Source organism: Cupressus sempervirens, chromosome 1 (assembly GCF_028749045.1).
Source record: "Cupressus sempervirens isolate cs-2001-9-10 chromosome 1, ASM2874904v1, whole genome shotgun sequence".
NCBI classification, from domain to species: Eukaryota; Viridiplantae; Streptophyta; class Pinopsida; order Cupressales; family Cupressaceae; genus Cupressus; species Cupressus sempervirens.
In genome coordinates this window covers 524,486,715-524,514,365 of record NC_143118.1, presented here as the reverse complement: position 1 = coordinate 524,514,365, position 27,651 = coordinate 524,486,715, and the positions used below count along the sequence as shown (strand labels likewise).

At 36.6% G+C, this 27,651-nt stretch overlaps 2 protein-coding genes across 3 annotated transcripts in view; one reads left to right on the top strand and one right to left on the bottom strand.

Moving 5' to 3' along the window:
* ZIP4 (Clathrin adaptor complexes medium subunit family protein) overlaps nucleotides 1-27,651 on the top strand; it is a 126,401-nt gene that overhangs the window by 10,301 nt on the left and 88,449 nt on the right. For both annotated transcript variants that reach the window (XM_089829630.1, XM_089829633.1), the window contains exon 2: nucleotides 23,989-24,088. In XM_089829630.1, the coding sequence (XP_089685756.1) occupies nucleotides 23,989-24,088 (100 nt within the window). The remainder of the gene's footprint in view (nucleotides 1-23,988; nucleotides 24,089-27,651) is intronic.
* Nucleotides 754-2,207, bottom strand: LOC149578525 (uncharacterized). Its single transcript, XM_089829624.1, has 3 exons — nucleotides 1,946-2,207; nucleotides 1,339-1,834; nucleotides 754-1,231 (listed from the first exon to the last, which is right to left on the bottom strand). The coding sequence occupies exons 2-3, from the start codon at nucleotides 1,723-1,725 to the stop codon at nucleotides 845-847; spliced, it is 774 nt and encodes a 257-aa protein (XP_089685750.1). The 5' UTR covers nucleotides 1,726-1,834; nucleotides 1,946-2,207; the 3' UTR covers nucleotides 754-844.

The following is a 27,651-nucleotide window of genomic DNA, read 5'->3' as shown; positions in this document are numbered from 1 at the left end:
CAGACAAAATAAGAGGACCAATTCAATAGAGCCATTACAGAACTGCAAAGGACACTTTCTAATACATCCCATGTTCTCACATTTCAAGCAATAACTATAATGTATTCAGATTATACTATTAAAACCATTACATCTCAGATGCACTTTATACTATCCAAACAGTGGTTACGGAAAGATATTCATATACGTCTTTAAGTATTCATCAGTGGGATTAGATAAGGAGTGACATAACTGGATATAATATATAGGAAGCTGCAAACATGATTTAAGGAATAAACAGTCAGAAATCCCAATAGACACTGAATAATATATTGATTTGCTATGATGGTTGTCGTCTAGATTCGGTAGAAGCAATTCATCAACAGCCATTGAGTAATCAGTAATCGATTGGGATGATAATGTTCAAAAGGAATCACAATATTGTCTAAGCCTTGAAGGAAGTAAAACAAAAAAAAATGCCATCAGTAATAAAGATAATTCTTAGTTGCCGATTCGTGACACGAATCCGATTCGGGCACGTGAATCGGATCCGTGGATTCGGGATTTTTTTTTTTCCCAATTATGATTCGTGGAGGATTCGTGCATATATATATATATATATACTAAAAAATAAGAGAAATATACATAATTCTAAAACTAAATCATTTCATAGTATGAATCTAGTATACTTGATCAATGACATTGATAATTAATCTATTTTCACGATTATAAAGAAAATCAACACATTCACATTGAATTACTGAAAGTGAAAGCTTGTAACATTCAAAATATAGATCATTAAACTTAAAGTTTATAACATGATTTACTCATAAAAGAGTCAAGAGTCAACACTAAAGTTTTTTATTTAATCATCAAATGGATTTTCAAGAAAATCCGCATCAGAGGGGTACTGGTGAGCTGCAAGTGCTGCATCTGTATTAGTAGAGGAACCCAAACCACTAGTAGTAGAGGGGATTGTTAACTCATAATCCTCCTCCTCATCATCCACATCAATCAAAGTGGATCTAGCAAGATCTCGGATGGTCATATCTAAATCAGGAGTCTCGGGTGCTACATCCCAAAGCTTTTCGGGCCCCTTCTTGTACTTAGGATCCTTCCGTGACAACAAGCGCAAATTGTTGTGAATGAACACAAGGTCTTCTGATTTTTTTGGAGCCAACCGGTTGCGTTTGATTGAGTGGATAAAGGAGTAAGTACTCCAATTCCGCTCAGCGGCAGAAGAGCTGGCAACCTAAAGAGAAATTAAAAATTATCAATACAACAATCAAGATAAATAAATTAAATAATAAATTCAAGGAATTGAGAATGTTAACCTTAAGCTTAATTTTACAAACTTACTTGGGATAGGACCTTTATGGCAAGAGGTTGGAGGTACGTGAAGGCTTGCCCATGAAGGTACCACCATTTGATGGCACCCATCCTGCTTTGGTCTGCTATGGCAATAGGGTCGAAATCCTCACCTGAGTTGAAAGCAGCAAATTCACTCCTCACAATTGCCCCAATCTCTGGATCTTGGAATATCTTAGCTAGTGCCCTCTTATACCCATCTGCAACCTCTGCATCTCTAAATGGTGGCACTCTACCTGGAAGGCGAAGTACATCTGCACTATAGTACGTGGGGATAACAAAAGACAATTGAACACTATCAAATATCAATAGCACAAACATTGGATAAAATAAGCACAAACATTTGATAAGAACTACAGTACCTCGGGGATAGAGCATATGCAAGGAGGTGCAAAGGTGTGGTCATCTTGTTCCATCGATGATGAACAATTTTTTCCACCTTCTTGTAAAGGGTGTCCTCAGGATCATTCTCCCTCCTTTGTATGACCTAAGATATGAAATATGAATAATAATTATAATTAGTGAATATGTCAATTTAAACTTTAGAATCTAGATATCTCTCAAATAAAAAATTGTTGTAAAAGAGCGTAAAACTTACCATTTTAATTTTTTCCAGCATACTATCCATGGAATCATAAATATCCCCAAGGCATGGCTCATCACTATCTGCGAAGCGAAGCATTGCCATTATTGGATCGGTGATTTCCAACACATAACTCACAAGACCCCACCAATCCTCATCTAGTATCATTCTTCTCACATTTAAAGCCCTTGCTGTATTGGAATTCTTCCAAATGCCCCATTGGGGGCTAATGACCATATGCTTCAATGCTTCTTTTACCTTCACAAGTCGTCTCAAGACGATTTCAGCAACCTAAGAACATGTTAAACTCAAGTTAGTAAAACATTTAAAAATTAAAACATGTTAATGTAAACAACAACAAAAATTAATAATTGTGGAATCCAATAATATTCAATTATATATTAAATATAAAAATTTACCTTCAATAACTCCAAGTCCGAGAAACTCCTAAAAATTGCTTGTGACATGTGGTGATTTGTCACAAACATTTGAATCTCTTCAACTTCCTCATATATCCTTTTCACCCAATCTATTTGAGTGCCAATTGCTTTCATCACTAAATTGAGAGAGTGGACGGTGCATGGTGTCCAAAAGATATGATCATATCTAGACTCTACAATTATCCCTGCAGCCCTGCAAACTTTTGCATTGTCCGTGACCACTTGAACAACATTATCAGGACCCACTGACTCTATGGCATCAATGAGAATGCGTGAAATAAATTCTGCATCTTTCACTTGCCCTTCACAATCAACTGCCTTCAAGAACATTGCCCCCTTAGGGCATACAGCAATAACATTGATCAATGGACGGTTTCTACAATCTTTCCAACCATCCGAAATAATAGACACACCCGATTGAACCCAAAAATCTCTTATTGGTTGAAGTTGAGCCTCTACATTTTTCCTCTCATCATGTAATATGGCAGTGCGCAACTTCTCATAACCAGGCGGTTTGTAACCATGGGGTGCATCATTTATTGCTTCCACCATCTCCCTAAAATAAGGTGATCTAGCAAAATTAAATGAAACACCATTTGCAATTAAACAACGTCCAATTTTGTGATCAGCAATGTCTCTCTTTTCAATTTGGAATGCCCTATCTAGTGGGCCTCTCTTGCGGGTGAGTGGAGATGGGTCTTCATCTTCATCATTTGTAGTTGGCATAGGCAAAAAAGGATGTGTTCTTGTGTTTGTTTGATCAAATGATGGTGTTGGTATATTTGTTTTTTGGGAAGCACCACGTTTTGCTTTTGCAACTGCTCTATCAGCATCATCTTGCTCTTTTGCTAATGCTGCTATTTGTGCAGCTGGTAATCCCTTCTTATCACTACCTTGACACATGTGAATTCCTTCACCCGCAGGGCCCAAAAAATGTAGTTTCACTCGGGAATAGGAGCTTCTCTGTTGTATGTTGCAAAAATTACATTTCCATATGTATGCCCCACCCCTAGGACATTGTGCAACTCTTGTTGTGTGTCTCCATAAAGGAGACCCCTTATCAATTTTGAAGCTTGGTGATGCAGCCCCACCCCCACCCACTGAGCCTTGACTACTCATTGTTCTATTCTTGCAATCTAGAAAAAGTGAAAGAAAACCATGCTTCACACTTGCACAAAAACTTGAAAATTTGGAAAACTAAAAATAAATCAATAATCTATGAAAGAATTCAAAAATATGGTTGAAATGCATACCTTAAACACTTCTTGCAAGGTATTTGAAGCTCCACAACCGATCTCCTTCGAATCTAAGCACTTCACTTCAAACTAGCAAGTATGAGAGAGCAAAATAGAGAGCAAAATAGAGAGCAAATGAACTTGCATTGTGATTTAGAGGGTCATTTTTAGGGTTTAGGGCGTTTAGGGCAAAAAAAAAATATTAAAAAATGATAATGGGCCCACGTTTTTGCATACTCCTCCTGTCATTGCCGCGGATTCACGCGGATCCGCGCGTGGATCCTCGAGGATCCGGGCAGGATTCGTAATCCTGCCTGTGGATCCGCGGGCCGCGGATCCTTACGGATCCATAGGCAGGATTACGAATCCTGCCCGGATCCTCACGGATCCATACGTGGATCTGGATCCGAATCGGACCCGAGCCCGGATCCGGCCTTTTCCAGGCGAATCCGGTAACTAAGGTATTATCGAACACCATATTAAGGGACTCCATATAAATATGCAATGTATTTTTTTTTGTGAAGGAGTAGAAGATAATTTGAACCCCAACATTTATACGTAGAGAAGAAAGAGAGTCGGGTATATCACAGAGTCGGAAATCAGGAACCATTCCTACATGGATTTTAATTCATAGTGTTGACAGGTTGTCTCTTTCTACAACCTTCTTAATAGAATATAGCAAGGGAGCTTTCACACAGGCCAGACGCTCATTGTACAGATCGATGCACAGTCAGCCTTAAAGAGGAGCAAATACCATCATCACATACATAGTTTTGGTTAGACTCGGAGGTCAAAGCACATGTCAATGGCTATCATATCCGCTACAACCATTCAGTCATAGGAAATTTCCACGAAATAAAAGAGTGGAAACAAGAATTATATAGGTTGCTTTGTAGCCACAAGGAGGATAAAAATGAAACACATGCTCAAAGCAGCAATCACATCCGCAGCTTGAGTTGATATTATTGCATATTTCGTTATAGATGCCAAGGCAAGTAGTGTGATCGAAGAAAGCAAGACAATAATATATTATAAAAAGGTGATGTATGTGGCTAAAAGGCTGATGCGTAATCTAGTTTGACTTGCATTGGCACCAATGTGGATACTACCAAAAGTCCGACTTTACTTGCCACACAAACAAAAGTTCCCACCACACATTTTTTTCATAGAGAAAGAAGGAACTAACGTGGAAGAATAATCATCCAAAATAAAGGATATCGTTAAAAGAATTCCAATGTATGCACGGGTGCATGTCCATTATTAATTTGGCAAGACTGAGTTCAAAGCAGTTCTAAGGTAATAAATACCTCAAACACACCGATCTCATTACAATAAAATTTGGCGATGGAAGTAGCGTCTTGGTAGAATTTACTTGTGCCTATGGGGTAGCTACACTTACATGTGGCATTTCACATCAAGTGACTTCTTTCAAGATCACAAAACCTTATCTCAGTGTCAGAATATAATAGAAATGACATGGGATAAAAGCGCAGAGATAAAGAACCAAAATATATGACTAAAATCCTATCTAAAATGACATGTAATATAAGGCTCCACTCGGGTTCATGCCATCTCAAATGCCATTGCACCCTACTATCACATGTCCACGTGGGTACCACATAAATAAGTTAAAACTAACTCACAAGGAAAATTGGTGACGCTTGGTTAATAGATAACTTTACTAAGAAGGGATACAATTTCAAAGAAAACGAGACACAAGTTCAACTATATATAATTAGAAGATCAGAGCATTATCCAGACCACAGATCGTATATCCTTGGATTTAAACATTGATAAATATGGTGAAACGAATTGGAAGAGCATCACATTAATAGAAGACCGTGTCTCACCAAGCACAAGTTCGAGCACCTATTAAGGTATGAATGTTCCACTATTACTAAGGAAGGTGAGAACGGAGGGGAACATTATAATTTATTGCTTTATGAATATTTTATTTGTTAATGTTTGGTAGCTTTTGTCTGATAACTCTATGGATGTACATGTAATTATATATGAGATATAATTCTATGTGAGAAATATATATATATATACATACATATATATATATATACATACATATATATATATATACATACGTACATATATATATATATACATACATATATATATATATATATGTATGTATATATATATATATGTACGTATGTATATATATATATATGTATGTATATATATATATATGTATGTATATATATATATATATATATATATATATATATATATATATATATATATATATATATATAACAATAATTAAGTTTATATAAATTAATTATTTGATTATATAAATAAGGATGTTGCACATGGAAAACATATACCTCGACAGGCAATGCAAGTACATTTGCAGCGATCTGAAAAACATCAACATGGTATCAGAGCTAGGTTGAGACTGCAAATGTAAATAGATAGAGAGAAAATGATAATGTAGAGAGAAGGGAATTAAGTTGCAACAATGGCCGAAGCGGTGTCGATATCCTGCCTCTAACGAAGAAAAGCCAAATGTAGGGCCACTGAAGGGGCAAACGTGTGTTTAGCAATTTGAGAGTTTCTCCGGGCAAAAGAGGTTCTAAATAAAGGTTCATCAGAAGGGTAATCAGAGCATTACTTTTATACAATGAACTATTTTTCCTCGAAGAGATAGTCTTCTTTGGAGAAAATGCCATTACATTTGTAGCCATCTGCACAATACGTCTAGAGTCTGATAACTGCTTTTGAAGCCACTCGGCTAAGAACATTGCATAATCTAAAACTGAAGAAATCTGCATGTGGTTGGCTCAAAAGAGGGGAATCTTAATCATTGGATGTTACGGTTCTGTACTCTTCTTGTGTTGATAGTTTTCCATCAATTGTGGGTTTGTGAAATTTATGTCGATCAAGGAAATCAAATATGTGTGTCGATCAAACAATTGATCAAGGAAAGGCTATAACTATTTAAGAAGCCCTCTCTCGGATGTTTGAAATACCATCTGTCTCTGGTCCATCATTGCAAGCTTGTGAATATCATTTGAATGGTTTTCTTGTTGGTAAGAGTCCATGTCATAATCGGGCAAGGTAAGTAAGAATAGCATGCAGTTAGAACATATTTAGATATGTTATAATATAATCTTTAAAAGGAATATAATGAATACTTATAATAGAATAAAAGTTGAATTAAATAAGGATCATTTCCTAAGTAGGGAATGGTGTTGGTTTTAATTAAAATTTTTAGAACCAAGCATATAATATGAATGCTCATTTTTTTAAGAGTCATATTATGAGTATTATATTATGAATAAAATTAAGTATTATGTTATCTTAATTTTTGAAAATATAAAGAGTTATGTTATAATATGCATGAGTTAAATTACTAAACATCAAACTAATGTTATCATTCTTATTTTATATCTCTATATGAGCTATTTGCCTTGATCTTTTCCTCCGAGAATGTTCTTGTAGGAAAAAGAGGGAGATTAAGATTAAGAGGGAGAAGATTGAGGATGCTATTTGGTTAACCTTCAGTGAACCCGATTTTATTGATTAAGAGGGAGTAAACCATGCTGAGATGGTTTCTATAATGATCTATAAGTTGTCACGGTCAAGAGGACTGTGATCATGTGACTTTTATATGCGCCTATCCCCTGTGTACATCATGAGGAAGTGACGACTTCCAAATGATCATCACTTGTATTTGGAGAAGTTGTAAAGTGACGATCTTACAATAAACTTGTATTATGAGATAAAATAAATTGAGTAAATGGTGAATGTCTTATATCTCAACATTCTGGGAGGCCATTACTCTTAAAGTACTTGGCGAATATAATTGATATTCTGGGAGGCCAATACGCTTGATATCAAATGTGATATCTAAACATTTTGAGTAAGTGGTGAATATCATTGATATTCTGGGAGGCCAATACTCTTGATATCAAATGTGATATCTAAACATTTTGAGTAAGTGGTGAATATCATTAATATTCTGGGAGGCTAATACTCTTGATATCAAATGTGATACCAAACCTTTTTTTTTGAGTACTTGATGAATATCGGATGTCAATATTCTGGGAGATCAAGACTCTTGATAGATAGATAGATAAAATTTTAACGTCCACGAGGCTAAAAATAGCCTATGGGACAGCAAGACAACTCAAGCAGACTTAAGTAACAATGTTCGTTGATCAATACTATTGATATCGTATGCTATATTAAATGGTGGAAAACTTATGAGATATCCTTAATATCACCAATGGTGTAATACTTGTCTTGTGTTTATCCCCCCTTGCTAAGAGGGAGTGTTAATGTTTGGTAGCTTCTGTCGGATAACTCTATGGATGTACATGTAATTATATATGAGATATAATTCTATGTGAGAAATATATATATATATATATATATATATATATATATATATATATATATATATATATATATATATATATATATATATATATATATATATATATATATAACAATAATTAAGTTTATATAAATTAATTATTTATTATTGAATAGACATGTCTATTCAATAACCTATGCTCAATATAAATAAGAGAATGTTGCATATGGAAAACATATACCTCAACAGCCAATGCAAGTACATTTGCAGCGATCTAAAAAACATCAACATTATTAAGGAAGATTATTTATAAGGAAGGCATGAATATTTATTTTTGTGAATGATTTCTATTTATATGCAAAGTAAATGAATAATCATGATGTACTAGGAAATAATGACATTTAATTCAAAATGATATTGAATAATTTGATGTTTGTGAGATCTATTATCAGAGTATGATAAGTAATAGATTAAGTATTTTGTTATCTTACTTTCATTATTGAAAATACAAAATAAAGAGTTATGTTACTATCATTTATGCTATTGTTAGTAATAAGCATGAGTTAAATTACTAACATTCTAATTAAATGTTAACATTGTTATTTCTATATGAGCTATGTGCCTTGATCTTTCCTTCGAGAATCTTATTGCAGAAAGAGGGAGATTGAGAATTAGAGGGAGTTTGATAGTCCATTAAAGGCAACTTTGGACAAAGAGGACAAGTTGTTGATACTAACTATACTTGAAGCTTTAGAAGGGAAACATATTATCTTTTATTATTTTCACTCATTTTACTATGAAATCAAACAAGTACATTTGCATAAGAGAGTCATTCATAAACACAAGCTTTTTAAGCATGAATATACTCAAGATATTGCATCAACAATATCATTCACAATAATACGTTGATCTTTGAGATCATCACGTTCATACATTGGGTATTCTAGAAAGCCAAGACTTTTGTGCATATCTTGAATATCATGCAAAATTGTTTGATAGCATAAGAGTGGGAATTTCCTATTCTCCACGGAGTTTTTGGGACGGGGACGTTTTAGGGGACGGGGACGAGTCAAAGCCAAAATTTAGGGGACGGGACCTTAGGGGACGACGAGTAAAAACATAGGGCATTTTTTTATATAAAGAGACAAAATTCAAGTATGCATATCATAACATTGATAAACCATTCACCATAGACATTTTCAAAGATCAATACATGGAAAATTATCAAATGACAAATATTAAGTACCTCCATTATAACATATCATATACATACTTAGTAAAATCAAAATGCCTAAAGTCTCCAAGTATTATGCATGAAATTAGAATAGAATAAAGAGAAGTGCAACTAAAATAGTAAGTAGTAAATAGAAATACTAAATGCAATCTTTCCTCACTGCTGCTATTACAGTTGCTCTATGTTTCTTAGCAAGTACATCATATCTTAAAATGAGTAGAAGAGTTAGTGTTTTAGTGTTTTAATTGACAAATATGGTTTGCACATTTTTATTATGTCTTTAAGACAACTACGGACCCGCACAAAAAGTAAAATTTACTGTTTTTCCTTTACTCGACTAGCTGGAAAAATGGGGACAGCTAGAAGTTTCGGGGACGGCTAGGGTACGGCAAAGCCATCCCTGGTACTGCTGGTCGTCCCCAAGTTTCCTACCCAAATTTTTTTGCTGTCATCTAACTTGATTGCTTCCTTTTGCATGTCTACCAAATTTTGCACTCCAAGTCGTTGTAACCAAAACTTGACTTCAACATTCATAGCAGCAATAAAGAAGCATACCTGATTGCTTTCATTTGGTTGGTGGGCTAGAGGAATTTTACCAACAGTCCGATTAAATCTATCAATGAACTCCGTTGCAGATTCATCTTCTTTCATCTGAATTTGGAAAAGATTTACCAATAATTGATGGGAATTAATTGTGGGCTGAAATCTCTCAAGGAATCTCTCCTCAAGATCATCCCAAGTTGTAATACATTCATCTTGTAAATGCTGAAACCATTCCGTGGCCTTTCCCACAAGGCTTTGAACAAACAACCTGATGAACACATCTTCTTCCTGCACAGCAAGAATCCCACATGCAACAGTAACCGCTTTGATGTGATCAGCTGGATCTTGTGTTTTGTCTCCATGAAACTTGGGAAGGTATTCCCATGACCTTTTAGGTAAGGTTGAGTAACGGCTAGGGAAAATGGTCTGATCCGAGCCCCCCATGGCTGCGTTGCAACTACCGCCATAACACACACTGGAACTCCAAAAACAAAGATTCAACAGGTTCAAAACATAGAGTCGCTAATCTCCTGCACATGGAGATAATCACAAAACTGAGGAAAGTAAATGTTAGGCACTTAATCTTCGCTTCGTTCCCCAACAGAGTTGCCAAAAATCTGTTAGTGAATAGATTGTCCTTCAAGAAAATGTGTGCAAATCTAACCCTGAATGCCCAAGTGAAAGAACAAATCGGCACCAATAGTTGGACAGGTTATCATTGGATTGATAACCTTCCTTTGAATTTTATCGGGTACAGCTCCTCGTATTAGATGTACAAAGAAGTAATTATGGATGCTTTTAACTAGAATGCACAAAAGGATATCAAGCATCTATCCGTAAATACAGTCTAGATGCGTAGACCTTAATGATTGAAAGGAAAAGAAAGTAAGGAACAACAGATGACACAAGGTTCATTTGCTGAACGCTGCATTACATACTGAAAAACGAAAACATGTCTTCCGTCCTCTTGAGAGAATTAAAATCAGAGCTTTGAAAAATGTTTTGAAATGATAGTGTTACAAGGAAACAATGATATTGGAATGTAATTTCAGAGAAAACTGAAAATGACGTGAAGATCATAATTAGTGGAAGGAAAAATACATTATAATCAAATTTTAATGTGCTTAACCTCCAGCCTCACTTCCTTGACTGTAAAAGAACATAAAGACTCTTTTACACGTTACAACCAAATCATTATTTAAAGAAAAATAGAAATTCCTTTCACAATGTTACATCAATCACCAAAATCTTATCTCTATCTTAGACACAGTTCAGAAAAAGAAAATCTGCCCATGCTCTGCCTCTCATGACCTCTCAAGAAAATGGAATGATTTTGGAAAAAACTCCTCCCTTCCTGGAGCACATAGTCTACAGTTCAGAAGCTGCTAAAGAATGGAACCCCTAGGTGATGTGAAAATCTTCAATAAATAAGCCCCCTTGTTTATCTTTCCGGCTTCCCAGCAGTTTAAACAATTGATTCTTGATATTCCCCTGACTTTTTAGTTATAATAACTGAATCTTTATTACTCGTGAAAGTCATTCCCTTTTATGAATTATGTGACTTGATGTTTATTTAAAATTATCTTTATAAAGATAATATGATTAAGTAGAACCATTTCCAAATTTTGAATTTCCACGTGCCTTCTTGTGCTTAAACTGAACTTGATCAGTCATAGAATAAACGAGCGTAACCTGTGCATAGTGACCAACAATATCAAAATCAAAACTTGCTCGCACCATTTCACCAAAATCAAGATTTGCAGAAATTAGAGCCTCCCCTTCAAAATTGGGCCCTGCCAAGACAGTACCCGATGGAGGTATAATAACACTGCCACCTGCATATACAACACTCTCTGGACTGGGTTCCTCCTCTGGATAGTCCTTTCTTCTGCGTAATTGATTAGATGAGAGCACAAAGCATCTGCCTTCAGCAGCTATATGAGCCATCGAAGCTTGCTATAATTCCCTTGAATCTGTTGTGGGCGCACAATAGAATTCTATACCATAAGTTACCTCATGATGCCTATCATCACACGCATGGTACCAAGTTATATTAAACCCTTGGCCTACATAGCAGTTCTCAAAAGAAACATTCGACTTTCCTAGCATATGAGTATTTATTCGAGCACCATAATCCATATGCGTATGACTTGGCATTTGCATCTCTCTATCAGCATGTGTTTTTTTCGTCATTTTCTGTCCATATCTGATTTGGGCACACCGTCCTTTAATACTGAAGTCTCTTACTGCTTTTAAATTTGCAGGCATCTCGGATACTAACTTGGCTCTTTTTTTTTTATCCAATCAAAAACCGTCGCCCATGCTTTGATAGGTATTCTGTTAAGAGACCGCCATGGACTTTAAATTGGATACATATGATGCATTCAGCTTAATATGACAATTTATAAATCATGCCCGCGGCCTGTTTTATCCTCGCACAATCTTCTCGAAAAACCCGTGGCCTTTTGCTCTTCATGCACCCGAGCTTATGCCATCTTTGTCCACGATGATCTTCATTAGCTGGGCTCGTGCCGTACATCTAACAATCATACATTAGCTCTCTATTATATTGCATGGATTCTCTATTGATGGTTCTCCCAAGCAGTGATCTACATTTTAATCCTACTGTCTTAGAAATGCATTAAGTCCTGTTGGCTTTGGAGAAATGACAGAGGTTGCCTTGTTAGTTAAAGCTGCACCTTGAATCAGTTTATCAAACTCGGGTCCTAAGCTTTTGTTTGTGAGAATGAGCATGATTATTTATACATTCTTGGTGAGATCTCCATTCGTAGACGAGTCTCAAAAAGGAGTGAGAGCATTTCATTTTGCATGTATTGAGTCTTGAGTGGATTACAAAAATGCAACCATTGACGGGGTGTAATACCATTAGTTTTGTTCTACAACTTTCCTGGCCACAATTTGACATGATCTTAAAACAGTTCATCCTCAAGAATATTGCTATGTAGCACAACCACTCCATTTACCGTATGTGAAGAAACAACACACAAGTTTGCCATGCGCGCTACAAGTTTTTTGAGGATTTGGATTGTCTAGAATGCACATATTATTGATTTTGCTCTCCATATGACGTAGAAGCGGCTTAGTTGGAAGAGTTACTGACCATTTTTCCAAGGCATTAGGAAGAACTGTGTGGTTGGTGTAAGCAATCGTCCTTGCAGATATCCCATAGAAAGATAATATGTTTGCTTTGGGCTTTCTCTTGTGAGAATGGACATAGGTTTCATTCCATCCGAATCAAAGAGTCTCGAACACTATCAGCAGTGGCATAAAATGCTTGTTTAGGCTCAAATTTCAAAGGTGAAAAATGAGGGGTGTACTGGGCATGATGTTTTATGTAAGCTGCCACCTCTGCAGGACCTATGGCAGTGGGATGAGCTGAAGCTGGAATGTTAGAGAGATCTCCCTTGGGAACCCCATTAATTTCATTAACAGATTTCATTGCCTCTTTTATATAGCTTCCAGTTGGCTCCAATAGAGTTACACTCTGTAAATTTCCTCTAGGACAATCCGCCACGAACACTTGTCTTCGTGTGGAGGATCTTCTTTTTGTGAACAAAGACAAGTGTCAACCACTTCACATGCTTCCAACACATGCATTTTTAAAAAATCCTATCCACCTGCCTTGAATCTGTATTCTAAATCTCTGAAGACTTTGAAATTGTGAATCTATTAATGCGAATTGAACCATTTCGAACGATCTATGATTGAGATCCTGAGCCAGGTGACTACATCTTTGAATACTGCAAATTGAATTGATATACCCAGAAAGAACTTGATAAATTTGATGAAACTTCCTCTAGAGTCTGAACCTTGATTTTGAATCTGCATGTCGAACCACTTTCAAACTACTGAACCACTTCGAACCATGTTCGAAGTAGTTCAAAGAGGTTCAAAACTTGAAGCTGGAAGTTTAAAATCTGGGTCCATATGTGTACCAACAAATACATAGATACATTTTATATATATATATATATATATATTATACAAATTATTATTATTAAATATATTAAGTGATGATTAAATCTTAGAGACATGTCTCCTCCTCTCATATTTATATGGGATCCAAATCTGCATTTGGAACACACCTTTAACAATGTCAGTGTAATTACATTTGCAAAAACCGATCCATGTTTTTCAACAAGTGAGTGGTCAACATCAACCTCAAAAACTGGGTTGTCATAAAACAATGTTGCATCCGTGTCGAACATAGGATTGTCTACTAAGTGAACCTCAACACTTTGCTGATCTACAATATGACACGATGCTTTCTCTATGTCACTTTCCTAATAATTAACAACACATGGGCTATCACCAATGCACACATCAACAATCGCATGCATACTACTAAACACCTCAACTGATGGCTCAATTGGCATGCAAGTAGCTGCTGTCCTGATAGTATTTTCGCATGCTCTCATTCCCACTATCACCGCATCACCATCAAATGCATTATCCTGGGAACTCATGCCAACAATTGCATCATCCGACTCAACTTGACATGAGTTCCTATCATGCTCCACATCTAATGTGTCCAACACTTGAGCACTGACATGTGGTGACTCAAAAGGAATTTCTTGCACATCTGTAGCTATCACTGTATCAAAATGTGCCATCTTATTGGCTACCTCTCATAAATTCGACTACCTAGGCCTTTGTCTATCCAGTACAGGCTTACCTCTAGTATGCTCCCACTTTTGTGTCATAAATCTATCGAAATTAAGGTTTTTTTTGATTACTTATGGTAGAGCATCCCACTTAGCAAAGTGCTACCAATAATCCACGGAAGGTGCAGACTCAGTCTCAGTATTGACTGCATCTGCCTCGGGGCTCTAAAAAGTAGGCATATCTACCAGTATAACCAGTCCAATTGGTATTTTCATTAATCTAGACTCGGTCCTCTACTCTCCTCCTATCACCAGATCTAGACTTGTCATCAACTCAGGACCTGTGTAAACTGACAAAATCAACCGAGCACCTCTCTCTACTCTATCCTCTAGGAAGTGCAATCCATTGCAACGTGTCTGAAGGTTGTTGCAACACCTTTGTAATATGGTGCTGACCATGTGCGAGATCCCTTAGTGTCTCTCAACCCTCTCTATTAATGTTGGAACCAGTGCTAACATCTCTATAACCAGTACCACTTGAACCTCCTGAATCACTAGCACCCCTGTTGCCTATAGTACCAAATATTATCGCAGGTTCTCCATCTCTAGGTGGAGAAGTGCAACCGTTGTAGGTATAATGCCTGCCCAGAATAAATCTTTGAGCTATAGTGTACTGAACCCAATTCCCTGCAGCTTGGAAGGAAACCACTTCGATACTACTGTAATGAACCCAACTAGCTCACACCACTGTAATGCGAGATGAAGTTGTTAATGTTTTGATTTATCTTGTAATCTTGTAGAGTTTACATAATATATGGTTTTTAATTGGATATATATATATATATATATATATATATATATATATATATATATATATATATATATGAAATGCAATGATAGAATAAGGATATTATTACAAAGTAATTGGTAAAATACTTGCTTCTTATTAACAGTGATCAATAGATCAATATATACAAATGAATAAACGATGTTTCCTTAGGAAGAAACAATCGTAAAAAATAGAAACTTTCTATTCTAGCTAACAACTAACTAAATATTAGAAACATTCTATTATTTACAATAGATTACAAATAGATAACCGTTAAATAATAGTAGACGATAATAGAAACTATCTATAATCGTAATACCTTCCCTAAATGGCTAATCTATCCACGTCACCAAGCTGTACTTTGAATTTGAGAAACTTATTAGGACCAAGAGGCTTGGTGAGAATGTCTGTAGTCTGATTCGTTGTAGGAACATACTGCAAGGCTATTGTCCCATCTTCAACTAGCTGTCGTATGTAGTGATAGTGAACATTACATGCTTGGTTCATTCATGGAGACTAGATTCTGTGCTAATTTGATAACGCCTTCATTATCAACAATCCAAGTGGTCGGTCCTGCTGGTGACTTCTGCATATCCCCAAGTATCTGGCGAAGGAAAACACTTTCACAACCTGCCTCAACTGTCCCTTTGTTATTAACCTTTGTAGAGGAGAGATAAACTGCTTGCTGCTTCATACTGGTCCATGTGATGACATTGGATCCCAAACTGAACTCATATCCAAAAGTTGACTTTTTATCGTCAACAAAATCTGCCCAATCTGAATCTGTGAACCCATTGAGTCTGGGATTAGAACTCTGAGAGTAAAGAAGTCCATACTTTGTATTGCCCTTCACATAACGAAGCACACGCTTTGTTTCCATCCAGTGATCGACCTTAGGAGTTGTCATAAAATATGAGATGTAGTTGACTGCGAAGCTGATAACAGGTCTAGTAGCAGAGAGGTAGATGAAGTTGCCTACTAGTTGCCTGTATTTAGTATCAATTGGAGGAGAATCAGACTTAGCTGATAACTTCAAACCTTTCTCCATGGGTGTGGATGCAGGCTTGCAATCCTGCATACGAAATTTGTCTAACAGAGCTCTGGCATATTTGGACTAAGAAATGAATATACCATAAGACTATTGCCAAACTTCAACACCTAGAAGTAATGCATGAGCCCGAGATTAGTCATCTCACAAGACTGATATTAACTCTGTTCGATTCCCTGAATCAAAGATGTTGAATTGCTAGTGATGATCAAGTCATCCACATAAATGACCAGAAGGATGATGTCACTATTAGTAGTCTTGATTTACAAATTTGAGTCCGAAGAACTCTAGAAACCTTGATCATTAAGGTACGTATTAGTTTTCATGTACCATGCCCTAGGGGCTTGCTTCAAACCATAGAGAGCTTTCACTAACCTGAGAACCTAATGTTCTTTACTAGCAACCTTGAAATCAAGAGGCTGCGTCATGTAGACCTCTTCTTGTAGGTCAAGATTTAGGAAAGCACTTTTGATATCCATTTGATGGACCTTCCAACTAAACTGAGCTACTATAACTAGGACTAATCTAATAGTGCTCTTCTTTGTTGTATGAGCAAAGGTCTCCTCATAATCAATGCCTTGATGCAAAGAAAAACCCTTTGCAACTAAATGAGCTTTGTACTTATTCAAAGTACTATCAGACTTGTATTTTATTTGGTAAACCCATTTGCAGCCAATGGGTTTCTTCCCTACTGGAAGATTAGAAAGGACCCAAGTGTGATTCTTTAGCAGGCTTTGGTGTTTTGATTGTATGATTTGTTCCCACTTTGGACTTCCTTTATCCTCAGAGTATATCTGAGGTTCAAACACACTTATGAATGTTGGCCATAAGAGCAAAATTAACTGACATTGTAGGTTTGCTCTTTTTTCTAGCAGTTCTCCCATCAATGATCTCATCATCTCGAAGATCAACAAGTGTCTTAGCCCATCACTTAGGTTAGAGAGGGGAAGGACCAACATTAGCATTAGGAGGTGCTCTATGATTAGGTTCCTCATCAGAAGAATCTGGATCAAACTCAAGTGAAGCATCTACAAATTTGGGTGATCTTGCAGGAGAAGCCAGAGGTGTCTATACAGGAATCATTGGTAGAACTGGATCTGTAGGAGTTGCTGGAGCCCTCCCATCAGGTGGGCCTAATGGAAGCCGAACTCCGAAATCATAAGCCTTCATAGGCTGATCTACTGGATTAGAAACAAGAGAAACGAGCATGAATGGTCCTTGTTCATTGAAGACTACATCACGACTGTACAGGAGACGAGATGTCTTAGTGTCAATCAAGTGGTAGGCTTTGTGAAGACTACAATATCCAGGAAGCATGAGTTTTTGACTGTTGGCATTCAACTTGGTGCGTGACACATCAGGGATCCAAACATAGGCAAGAGAGCCAAAAACCTTCAAGTGATTGATTTTGGGTTTGCAACCTGACCAGGCCTCTTCCAGAGTCTTACCTTTGACTTCCATAGTGGGTGACCAGTTCAAAAGATAGACTGCAATGTTAATTGCTTTTGCCCAAAACTTCTTTAGAACATGTCGGTGTTCGAGCACAGATCTGGCTATCTCAGTGATTCTTTTGTCTTGACATTCAACTGCACTATTCTGCTATGGTGTTTTGGGTGTACTGGTGCTTGATTCCATGAATATCACATAAGCTAGAGAATTCAGTAGAACAAAATTCCCCCCCACCCCCATTATTTGTCTTAAGAGCAATAATAGATTTCCTAGACTCTTTTTCAACTAGAGGTTTAAACTTTTGAAATATTGTAAACACATCTGATTTCTTCTTAAGAAAATATACCCACATCTTTCTACTGAAATCATCAACAAACAATAGAAAATACTTGGACCCAAGAATAGGAGTAGCCATAGGGCCACAAATATTGGCATGAACAAGCTGAAGTACCTGAGAAGCACGCCATGAATTGCCAATAGGAAAAGGTGTGTGATGTTGCTTCCTAGCCTGACATGCATCACAAACTCCAAGCCGAGTCTGGATCCCTGGCAAATTGAGGACAAGCTCTTCTTGAGCAAGCTGAGAGAGATAATGCACATATAAGTGCCCATGTTGCTGATGCCAAAGTGAGCTGATAGAAGACTGCTGAGCAGCCATAGCTAGGTCCTGAGAATCACCAAAATCAACAAGTCTGAAAAGGCCATGATTCTCAAGGCCAACTGCAACAACAAACTGAGTATCCCTATCAGTACTGGTGCATTGATGTGAATTGAAGGTGACATCCAACCGTGGAGAGTGTTGCAACATCTGACTGACTGGGAGTAGATTGAGTTCCATCCTTGGAACATAGTACACATCGAGGAAAATGAGATTCCTCCTAGCAGATTGAATTTGAATGTTGCCTTTACTGACAATAGTGTACTCTTCCCCTCAAAAAATAACTAAATCTGAGAAAGGCTGGTACTCAGTAAACCAATCCCAGTAGTGGGTGAAATGACGAGAGGCACCTGAATCAATGTACCACGTAGATGACTTCGCATGATCTGCTAGTCTTTTAGCCATGAAGGCGTAAAAGGTAGATTTTGTCTGCTCAGTGTGCTCTGCGTTGTTCGCTTTGGGTTGCAAACCAGATTGCTTAGCTTGGGCAGCTAAGTGTTTCTGACATTCAACCTTAATGTGACCATACTTCCGACCATTGAATTTCTGATTTCCCTCGGGTAGAATAGTAGTCAAAGATACCATAGCATTTTTTTTAGTGAAAAAGTGTGAAATTTGTGAAGGCGTGTACTTGGAGGCAAAATTTTAGAAGACCCCCCAAAGATGAAGAGTTACTTATAAGAGAGCTCAAAAATTCAAAATGAATACATTGTTTGATTTTGGATCTGCTGGCTCGAAATTGAGGCATGACTCGAGGCACCTAGAAAAAAAGGACGACAACCCAGTTGAGCTCTCGAAAAACCCACCAAGATTTTATTAATTTATTTTTGATCCGGTACAAAAAATTAGGGATTCAAAAAAATGACTAGGGCTGAAAAAAGCTTAAAAAATGGTAGGTTTTGTAGGAAAATATTGCAGATGCTGGCGTGGATTAACAATAGAGGTTGGTAAAAAAATCCCTAGATGCTTGTAATAGAGAAAAAAACAACCATGAAGAGGGTCGAAAATTAGAAAAAAAAATCCATGTTTTGAAAAAACAGGTTTAGTAGATAGGCGCCCAAAAAATTACAGATCGCGGCCCAACAATGAAGAGAATGACAACTAGAAAAAATCCTTATTTGGGTTTTTCTAATCATAGCCCCAAAAAGTGTTGCATGGAGAAAAAACCATTTTTCAAAAAAATAGGAAAGATTTCATTTGATTTAAAAAAAATGAAAGATTTTTTGAGTATTTACTTTGATACCATATTACAAAGTAATTGGTAAAATACTTGCTTTGTATTGATAGTGATCAATAGATCAAATATATGCAAATGAATAAACAATGTTTCCTTAGGAAACAATTGTAAAGAATAAAAACTTTCTATTCTAGCTAACAACTAACTAACAACTAACTAAATATTAGAAACATTCTAATATTTACAATCGATTACAAATAGATAACCGTTAAATAATAATAGACAATAATAGACTCTCATCTATTGCCTTTGCATATGCAATGCCAAAATATTGCAGAATAACAAGAGAAGCAATTACGATTTTCTTTAATTATTTTTCCCTTGCTATGCTGACAACAACTTAACAATTAAATAACCAATGAACCTGGTATTAAGGTTGCAACAAAGCTATTCATAAATTTGGTCGATCCTTCTCACAAATGCAGATTCCACACTCAATACTTGCAGCCCCCTAGCTATAATGCCAGGAATGGCGTTTCAATGTGTAGGAGGAAGTTTGCCCAATTTGGGCATTACAACAAACAACCCAATTATCTGCACACATTCCTACTTCCTTGCAACACTGTGGCTATTACTTCCACTTCTTAGTTGCTTCTTTCACACCACCTCTGTCACTTAGCTCCAATACTCAAAAGAGAAAGAGGAAGAAAGCTCCTGTAGAGGAGTTTGATTTTAGGCAACTTAACAAGGTGAATCCTCCGAAGAGCAAAAAGGCAAGAACAATTTCAAAGATCACAATTGATCAAGATGAAGTCAAGTATGTTGAAGTTGTCGAGCATTTGGTTGAAAAACCACGAGAAGAACTTGATGCAGTGACATTGCTTTCAAGGAAGAATGGCCAATTGTGGGAATAGAAAGATCAGCTTGAGGAAAATACTGCCCTACTTGAGACAGTTCAAAAGATGACCAACTCTTCAGAACAAGTTGATCGATTCTTCCCTTCTAGAGGAATCAATCAGATATGTGGAACAAAATGGGTGCAAGGCCAAGGCTATAGATGACTAGGTCAGCTAGATGGAGTCACAAGGTTTCCAGGTGGTCAGGGATGCATTCAGAGTGTTAAAGCACGCTAGAGAAACTATCACCAAGTTGCATGAGCTCATCACATTGTTCAAGCAACAATTGAAGATTTTGGATGAAGATTTGAGCATTTGGACAAAGATGGCTGATGTTGATCTAGATGCATTATGTGAGTACTAAGTCATTTCCTCTTAGGGGATGTATTTTGAGTATTTGGAATCACTGATTAACAAGCAACAAATTAAGGAACTAGTGATAGAGATATAGGTAGTTGTGGACTCATGCAAGGAGTAAGAGTACATGATCAGCTACTACCTTGTAAGAAGAAAGAGTGCATGGTAGGCAGTAGTTGAGGATGGCTAGCCGATTGCAGAGGATATTGTTATGACAAAGTTCACAAACAGGTAGTTGTGGACTCATGCAAGGAGCAAGAGTGCATGATCAGCTACTACCTTGTAAGAAGAAAGAGTGCATGATAGGTAGTACTTGAGGATGGCTAGTGGATTGAGAGGATATTGTTATGATGAAGTTCTCAAAAGTAGTTTTCCTAGAGCTTGGAGCAGATGGCTTTGATTTCAGATCTGTTGATGAATTGATGAGCTATAAGGTTCTACTGAATTGTCTTCAAGGCAGTGTTGGAGGGTATGGAAAGGCTATTTCTAATGGTGCAACTACAGTTCTCAAAACAACTATCATTTCACAACACACGGGTGCACCAGATCTCGCAGCTGCACACAAGTCTCTTCGCAATTTCAAGACTTTTATTGATGCTCTCTGAAGACAACCTATAAGTGTCACATACACTTAGTCATTTCTACATGCTTCTAGATAGTTGTAGTTTTATTGATAGGTTTCATGTAAGATGAAGGCAAGATGTAATTAAAGGAACTTTCACTTGTACAGTGACTCAGGTAATCAGATTGCAAGTGTGTTAGGTCTTGTGATCTTGAACAAGTCAGAGTAGGTTTTTGAATAAGTCAAAGATGGCTAAGGGTTTCCCTTTCTGTCTCCATCTTTTTCTCTCACTCATTGCCTATATAAAGGAGTGATTTCATTGTAAATAATCATCTTTTGTTTATGCAAAAGAAGCTATGCTGAAATTTCTTGTAAACTGAAAACTTTGTGTTTCATGATACAAAATCTCTAAAGTTAATAAAATGGACAAGTTTTCTTGTGGGTCTTGAGATTGTTTCACATGTTCTTATATGAATCAATCTATCTTTGTTTCACCTAGTGGTTTCCCTTTCATGATATCTTGAGTATTTAATTTGATCTTTTTTAAGACTTTGTGCTGTAGAGGGACGGATTGTTAAGTTGATAGTGGCTACAAATACTTAGAGCTGAAAGACTTGGTGCTTCAGTTATTTATAAGTACTTTTATTAAAAGTTACTGAATATTCAGTAAGTGACTTTGTGCCTAACTGAATGTTCAGATGATTGAATCTTCATTTGGGATAAGTGCAGGAGACTTTTTTGGAACTGTTCTAACTTCTACCAATATAAAAGTATATTGGTGTCTTTGGTGTTGTTCTTACGTCAACTCCCATGCCATTGACATTATTGTAGCAATAGGCACTTTTTGTTAAGTTTTGGACCAGTTCATAAATTGTTTGTGTAATCATTCCTGAAAAAAGAGGGATAGATAATAAGAACCATCCTTGTTTGTAATTTCAGTTAAGTTTCTATTGAGCCACCTACAGTGAGAAGGGAGTCTCCCATATTGCTGAGAGGAGAGAGAAATTTCATGAGACATCTAAGGTCTTAGTTTTGTAAGTTGTTACAATGATTTACAAAACTGTTATCCAACACTTTGCACTAATAAGACTTTACCTTCAACGAATTACAAGCTTTAATGCAAGATCTCTTCAGGGATAATTATCACTGCTTTGCAATAATTAAGTGTTCTATTTTTATGTGGTGCTTCCTGTTCTCAGATCATCTTATTCATTAAACTTAGTTGAGCACGGAGATGGATAGCATATTGGTTGGCCCTATTAGATAACTCAGTCAGCCTTTATAAGACAATACTTATTCATCTAGTAAATTTTAAATATCTTCAACTATTTGCTAGTAACTCCCATGGGCTGACTCTTAATGGTTGCTATTTAATTGTAGTCAGCCCTAGCATAATGGCTATAAAGGAAATGATCTGAGACTTGAAGACTGTCATTTGAGTTTACAAGGGCTGTGCTGCTGACAGAGGACATGACATAAAACCTTTGTTATTTGTTATTTGTGTACTCGCTAAAGCTGTTTTTGCCATGAGTGCATAGGTTTTAATAGTTTTAGACAGTAAAATACTAATCTTGTAGTAAGCTATGCCAAATGTTTCATAAACGAACTAAGTTGCCGATTCGGGTTTAGGGACAGATTCGAGTTCGGGGTTCAGGTTCGTGGGTTCAGGCAAATTTTTTTTTCCCCATTTGGGTTCATGGGTGGGTTCCTGAGTATATATATGCAAAAAAAGAAGAAAGAAACTCGTATAGTTGTAAAACTAACTTACTAAGTCATTTCATAGTATGAATATCAATGTTACTTGATTGTTGATCAATGCCAAATGTCAAAGATAAACATTAAATACTCACTCATTAATCTATGTTAATGTTGTAAATAAAATCATACATTGAATTACTAAAATGCAAAATGGAATTTCAAAACATAGACTACTTCATTAGATTGATAGATAATAATTTAATTTAATAAAGTTTGAAACATGGTGATAAATTTGTCAATGACAAATGTTTAATAGTTTATCGATGATCATAGACTAATCGTCTCAAACATGCAAATGCCCTTCAAGGGTCAAATGGGTCATCAAAATATGGGGGATCAATGGCTTCATCAAAATATGAGGGATCAAATGAGAGATTAGATGAATGAAAGGTATCTAATATGCCTTCCTTTAGGGTTAGAAGAAAAAAATTATAAAAAAACACAGTTTTTTAATAATTTTTGATCACTTTATGGCCCCACAAGCCATGGGTCCTCCTGGACCCTGCTCGGACCCGCCATGGACCTGGGCTCGAATCCATACCCGGGCTCGAATCCGGACTTGGATGAATCCAGATCCGGACCCGAGCTCCAGGGTCCGAACCCGGTAACTTAGTAAACGAACAATCTTTGAGTTGGTAGCTTTGTCCTGTGTCAAAGTCACATTTTTCTGTGAAGTTTTCCTCCAATGCAGGTTTGTTGTATAAGAGTAGAAACTGCAATATGTTTTTCATTAACCAATTATCTTGACAACATTACATTTTTTGTTTCTAAATACTGTTACCTTGTAGGAAAATATGTTTTTTTCTCTTTTATCTAGAGAATTTCAATCAAGCATTTATGAACTCTTTTTACCCTACCTTTGTCCTTATGTTGATAAAATGGTATAGCTATTCTTAAATGATACACCTTTTCAGGGAAGTAATGCTTGAAAAGCAATGGATGGGGCAACAGGTGGACAGATCTATATGTGTTTGGTTTTGGGAACAAGTTTTTCCCGTGAGAGATTCTTTCAAGGTATGTGTCTTCTATCATAATATTAATCATGAAAAGTTAAATGGTTCTCTGTGTTTTTGATCATATACATGAATTTTAGAAAGCCCTCACACAGCAAGTAGCAGAAATTGATCTTTTGAACAGTAATAGGGCTCCAGACGCAGGTCTGCTATTATTTTTAAACAATCATTCTCTAATGATTTCCTGCCACTCAGGTTCACTTCATTCTCATGTTGTAACTGCTCCAAGAAAGTATATTGCACCTGCAAAGTCTCACACAATTCGAAATAATGCTTGCTGATTAAGCTTAATGTGATGGCTTCACCGAATTATCTATGCACACTTCTGCAAATGATATTTCCATGATTTTTTTTGCCTTTTCTGCCCCAAATATTTGTCTTCTCACTTAGAAACTTTTGATTAGCAACATCAATGGTGTGCCCAGCTTCTGAGTTTCAACATTGATCTTCCATGCCAAAGGAAAAACTCGTGAACAGGATTCTCTTAGAAAGAAAAGATCAGGGCTGAATCAAGACACCCACTATTGAAAGGAGCTGCACCCAGCTCACAATAGTAATTCCACAAATTTAAACACATAGCGTTTGGCTACTTAAAGTAATTAACACTTCTAATATGAATGAAAACAGATTTCTCAGCCATGAACAACTCGAGAACCTGCATCTGATATCTTCACAAAATGTTGGAAGTCTCCAACAACTTATAATATATCACAGAAAGGTATTATTACTCTTTACCAGGTGATTACACATAAGAAAACTCTCGTCTCAACATAAGTCATCTGAACTCTATAAATCATTCACGATGCCATTGCTTTTCCCACACGGTAATTGTGAATATGGGATGCATTTCAAGTACAAACAGGAAACCCGATATAAGTCTCAGTTGGAAATACATGCCATTCCAACAACAGAGAGAATAATATATTGCAATCATCCGATAATATATTTTTCTGTTCACACTTTGCAAAAATAATTACTTTCCACTACAACCATTAAATCCAATGACATTTACCATGGCAACTATAAAATATTTCCCTTCAGAAGGTATCGGAAATCACTTGCCCAACATGGGTGTATATTATTGCAATTATATTCTGAAGTAGACAGTGAAGCATGCTGGTGAATTTTGAATGAATCCACTCTGATGATAAAATGGGTCTCCATCCAATCCTCAGAGAAATCCTGAAGGGTTTCTATCCTCAGGTTTCAGAATTGAAAGCAAGATGCTCTCAAACTTTTCCAAGAGAAAAAAATTACCAAACTAAGCAATCAGAACAAGTCTCTCATTCTTCTTTTATAACCAACTGCAGAGACTCTTGGTCTTCCCTCTGGTGGTCTCTTCAATTTCCTTTCTTGTGTCTTTTAATTTCTCCTCTTTTATTTGATTTAGATGCAGGGAAATAATAATAAAGTGACTTAATTAACTTTACATTTAACTCACGTGGAAGTCACTTACAATATTTATCCTTATGATTTACTTTTGACAGATAATATTTAACTAAATGAACTATTGACTTTCATGACTTTATTAAATATTAATATTTCAAGGTAGCATTAGAAGGGAACATTACATTTTCTACCTAGCATAGCGAAGCTGGGGTTCGGAATGGCAGCCCCTAGCAGGTTCATGTGGGGTCTAGGTGCCTCCACAACCAAGCCAAATTAAGGTCTTTAAGACCACAGTTCTTCCTGGCCCATTCCATTTTTCATAATTAATTATCTTTAACCAAGCTCCAAACTCTTAAAAAGATGTGGCCTTGAAGCTGTAATAACCCTTGTCTGTTTTTTGAATTTTCTGAGTTTGCCTCAGAAATTTTCTATCAAACACTATCTCTTCCACCATTTGCATTTGATCACGTAAGTTGCAAGAGATGGGATAGATAACAGAAATGTATTGAATTTTTTAGTTTCCACATTTGCATAGTTTAGGTGGACATGATTTTATACATATTCATTTCATTTAACAGAAGAGAACAAACAGCTATTGCAATATATTAATGCACAGAACAGAGAAGATCACAATTGTACTTACTGGATTCATATAATTACTGTTCACTAAAAGTTCAAAACTGTTGTCAGAAAAATAGAATATATTCTGACCTAGGCACACAATGACTGGTTATGAACTCATTAAATTATGGGGAGAGCAGAAATGGTGGGACACAGTGCTAAATTAAGTTCCAGAATACCAGCAACACTTCTCAAGAGTGGGATGTTCTCCTTGTGACTCACGTTGGCAGAACAAAGTCTACAATTCCATTGCTCCATTCCAAGTCCCCCACAAAAATGTTTGTGAATGGCTGTATTCCCTCAAATTCCACTGTCAGCTACCATGCGATTACCTTTGTCTTCAGATTTCAGCTCCACATGTAGTTTTAGACTGAGTATGTAATGTCCCCTATTTAGGTCACCATGGTTGGTGGTTTGGATTAGCCTATCAGTGGCCCTCATAGGTTAAGTCAGATGTTTAGGGGGTCTTAGTTGGCAGAACCATAGGTCAATTCCACTTCGAAGGATTGGAGAGTTCAAGATTGCTCTTTGTTTGGTTCAGTTTGGTACACTTACTATTTATAGTAAGTCTATTTCAAGAAAGTCAGATTTCTATCTTTAGTGAAGTGCTTTAGCAGTTATTCAAGGACTTAGTATTTATAGTATGTCAGTTTCGTGCAGTTCCTATATTTGGAAGGGCACCTAGACCGATCTTAGTTGTAGTATTGACCCTTGGCATCTTTGTTGATCAATTATTTAGGGATTTACTAATTATAGTAGGTCAGGTTGATAGAGAGTGTAATGTTCCCGTTATAAAATAAATAATAAATAAAACTTTTGTAACGGGCTGATTGATTTAGTATATTTCGGACCCATTTTAATTTTTGTTTCCGTTGTTTGTGTTGCCGTCGGCTATCTTTGTACACCCTCGGAAGGTTTCCCGATGGGTATTTAAGCATGGCTTGTAGGTTGTAGTTGGTATGTTTTTTGGGATTAATTTCTCTGTACTGCGAATTCTTGTTAGAGTTCTGGATTGTTCGCCATTTTGGAAGTGAAAGATCTTACCTATTTGGCTCTTGCGGTTTCGGTGGGATTCAACCCTCACCCTATTCCGCTGTTGCATGTATCACTTAGCTTGGATCTGGGAAATTGGTGCCCTCTCTTATTGCAAATGTGTAAACTTATATCTCTGGTAACAAATTGAATCAATGGTTTTGATATTTATTAATGAATGCATTGTCTGACACTAAGCATAAATCCATTTCATCTACCGTACGGCTCACTATCTGTCATTCCTAGTGGCATCCACTGTACGACCCCAATATTCTTCCTCCCGTACGGTCATCCCTGCATTCCCTTCCGTATGGCCATCTTTCCATCTTCACCGTACGGCCAAGTAGAATTCATGCCGTACAACCCTCAAATCCAACTGTACAACTCTCTATTTCACATTATTTTGTCATTGTACAAACATCTTGTCATTACATCAGCACTAGACTCTGTACGGCTTGCACTTGGTCACTGTACATCAATTCTTTTCCACCGTACGGCCTTCTAGTTATTTCCTGCCGTACG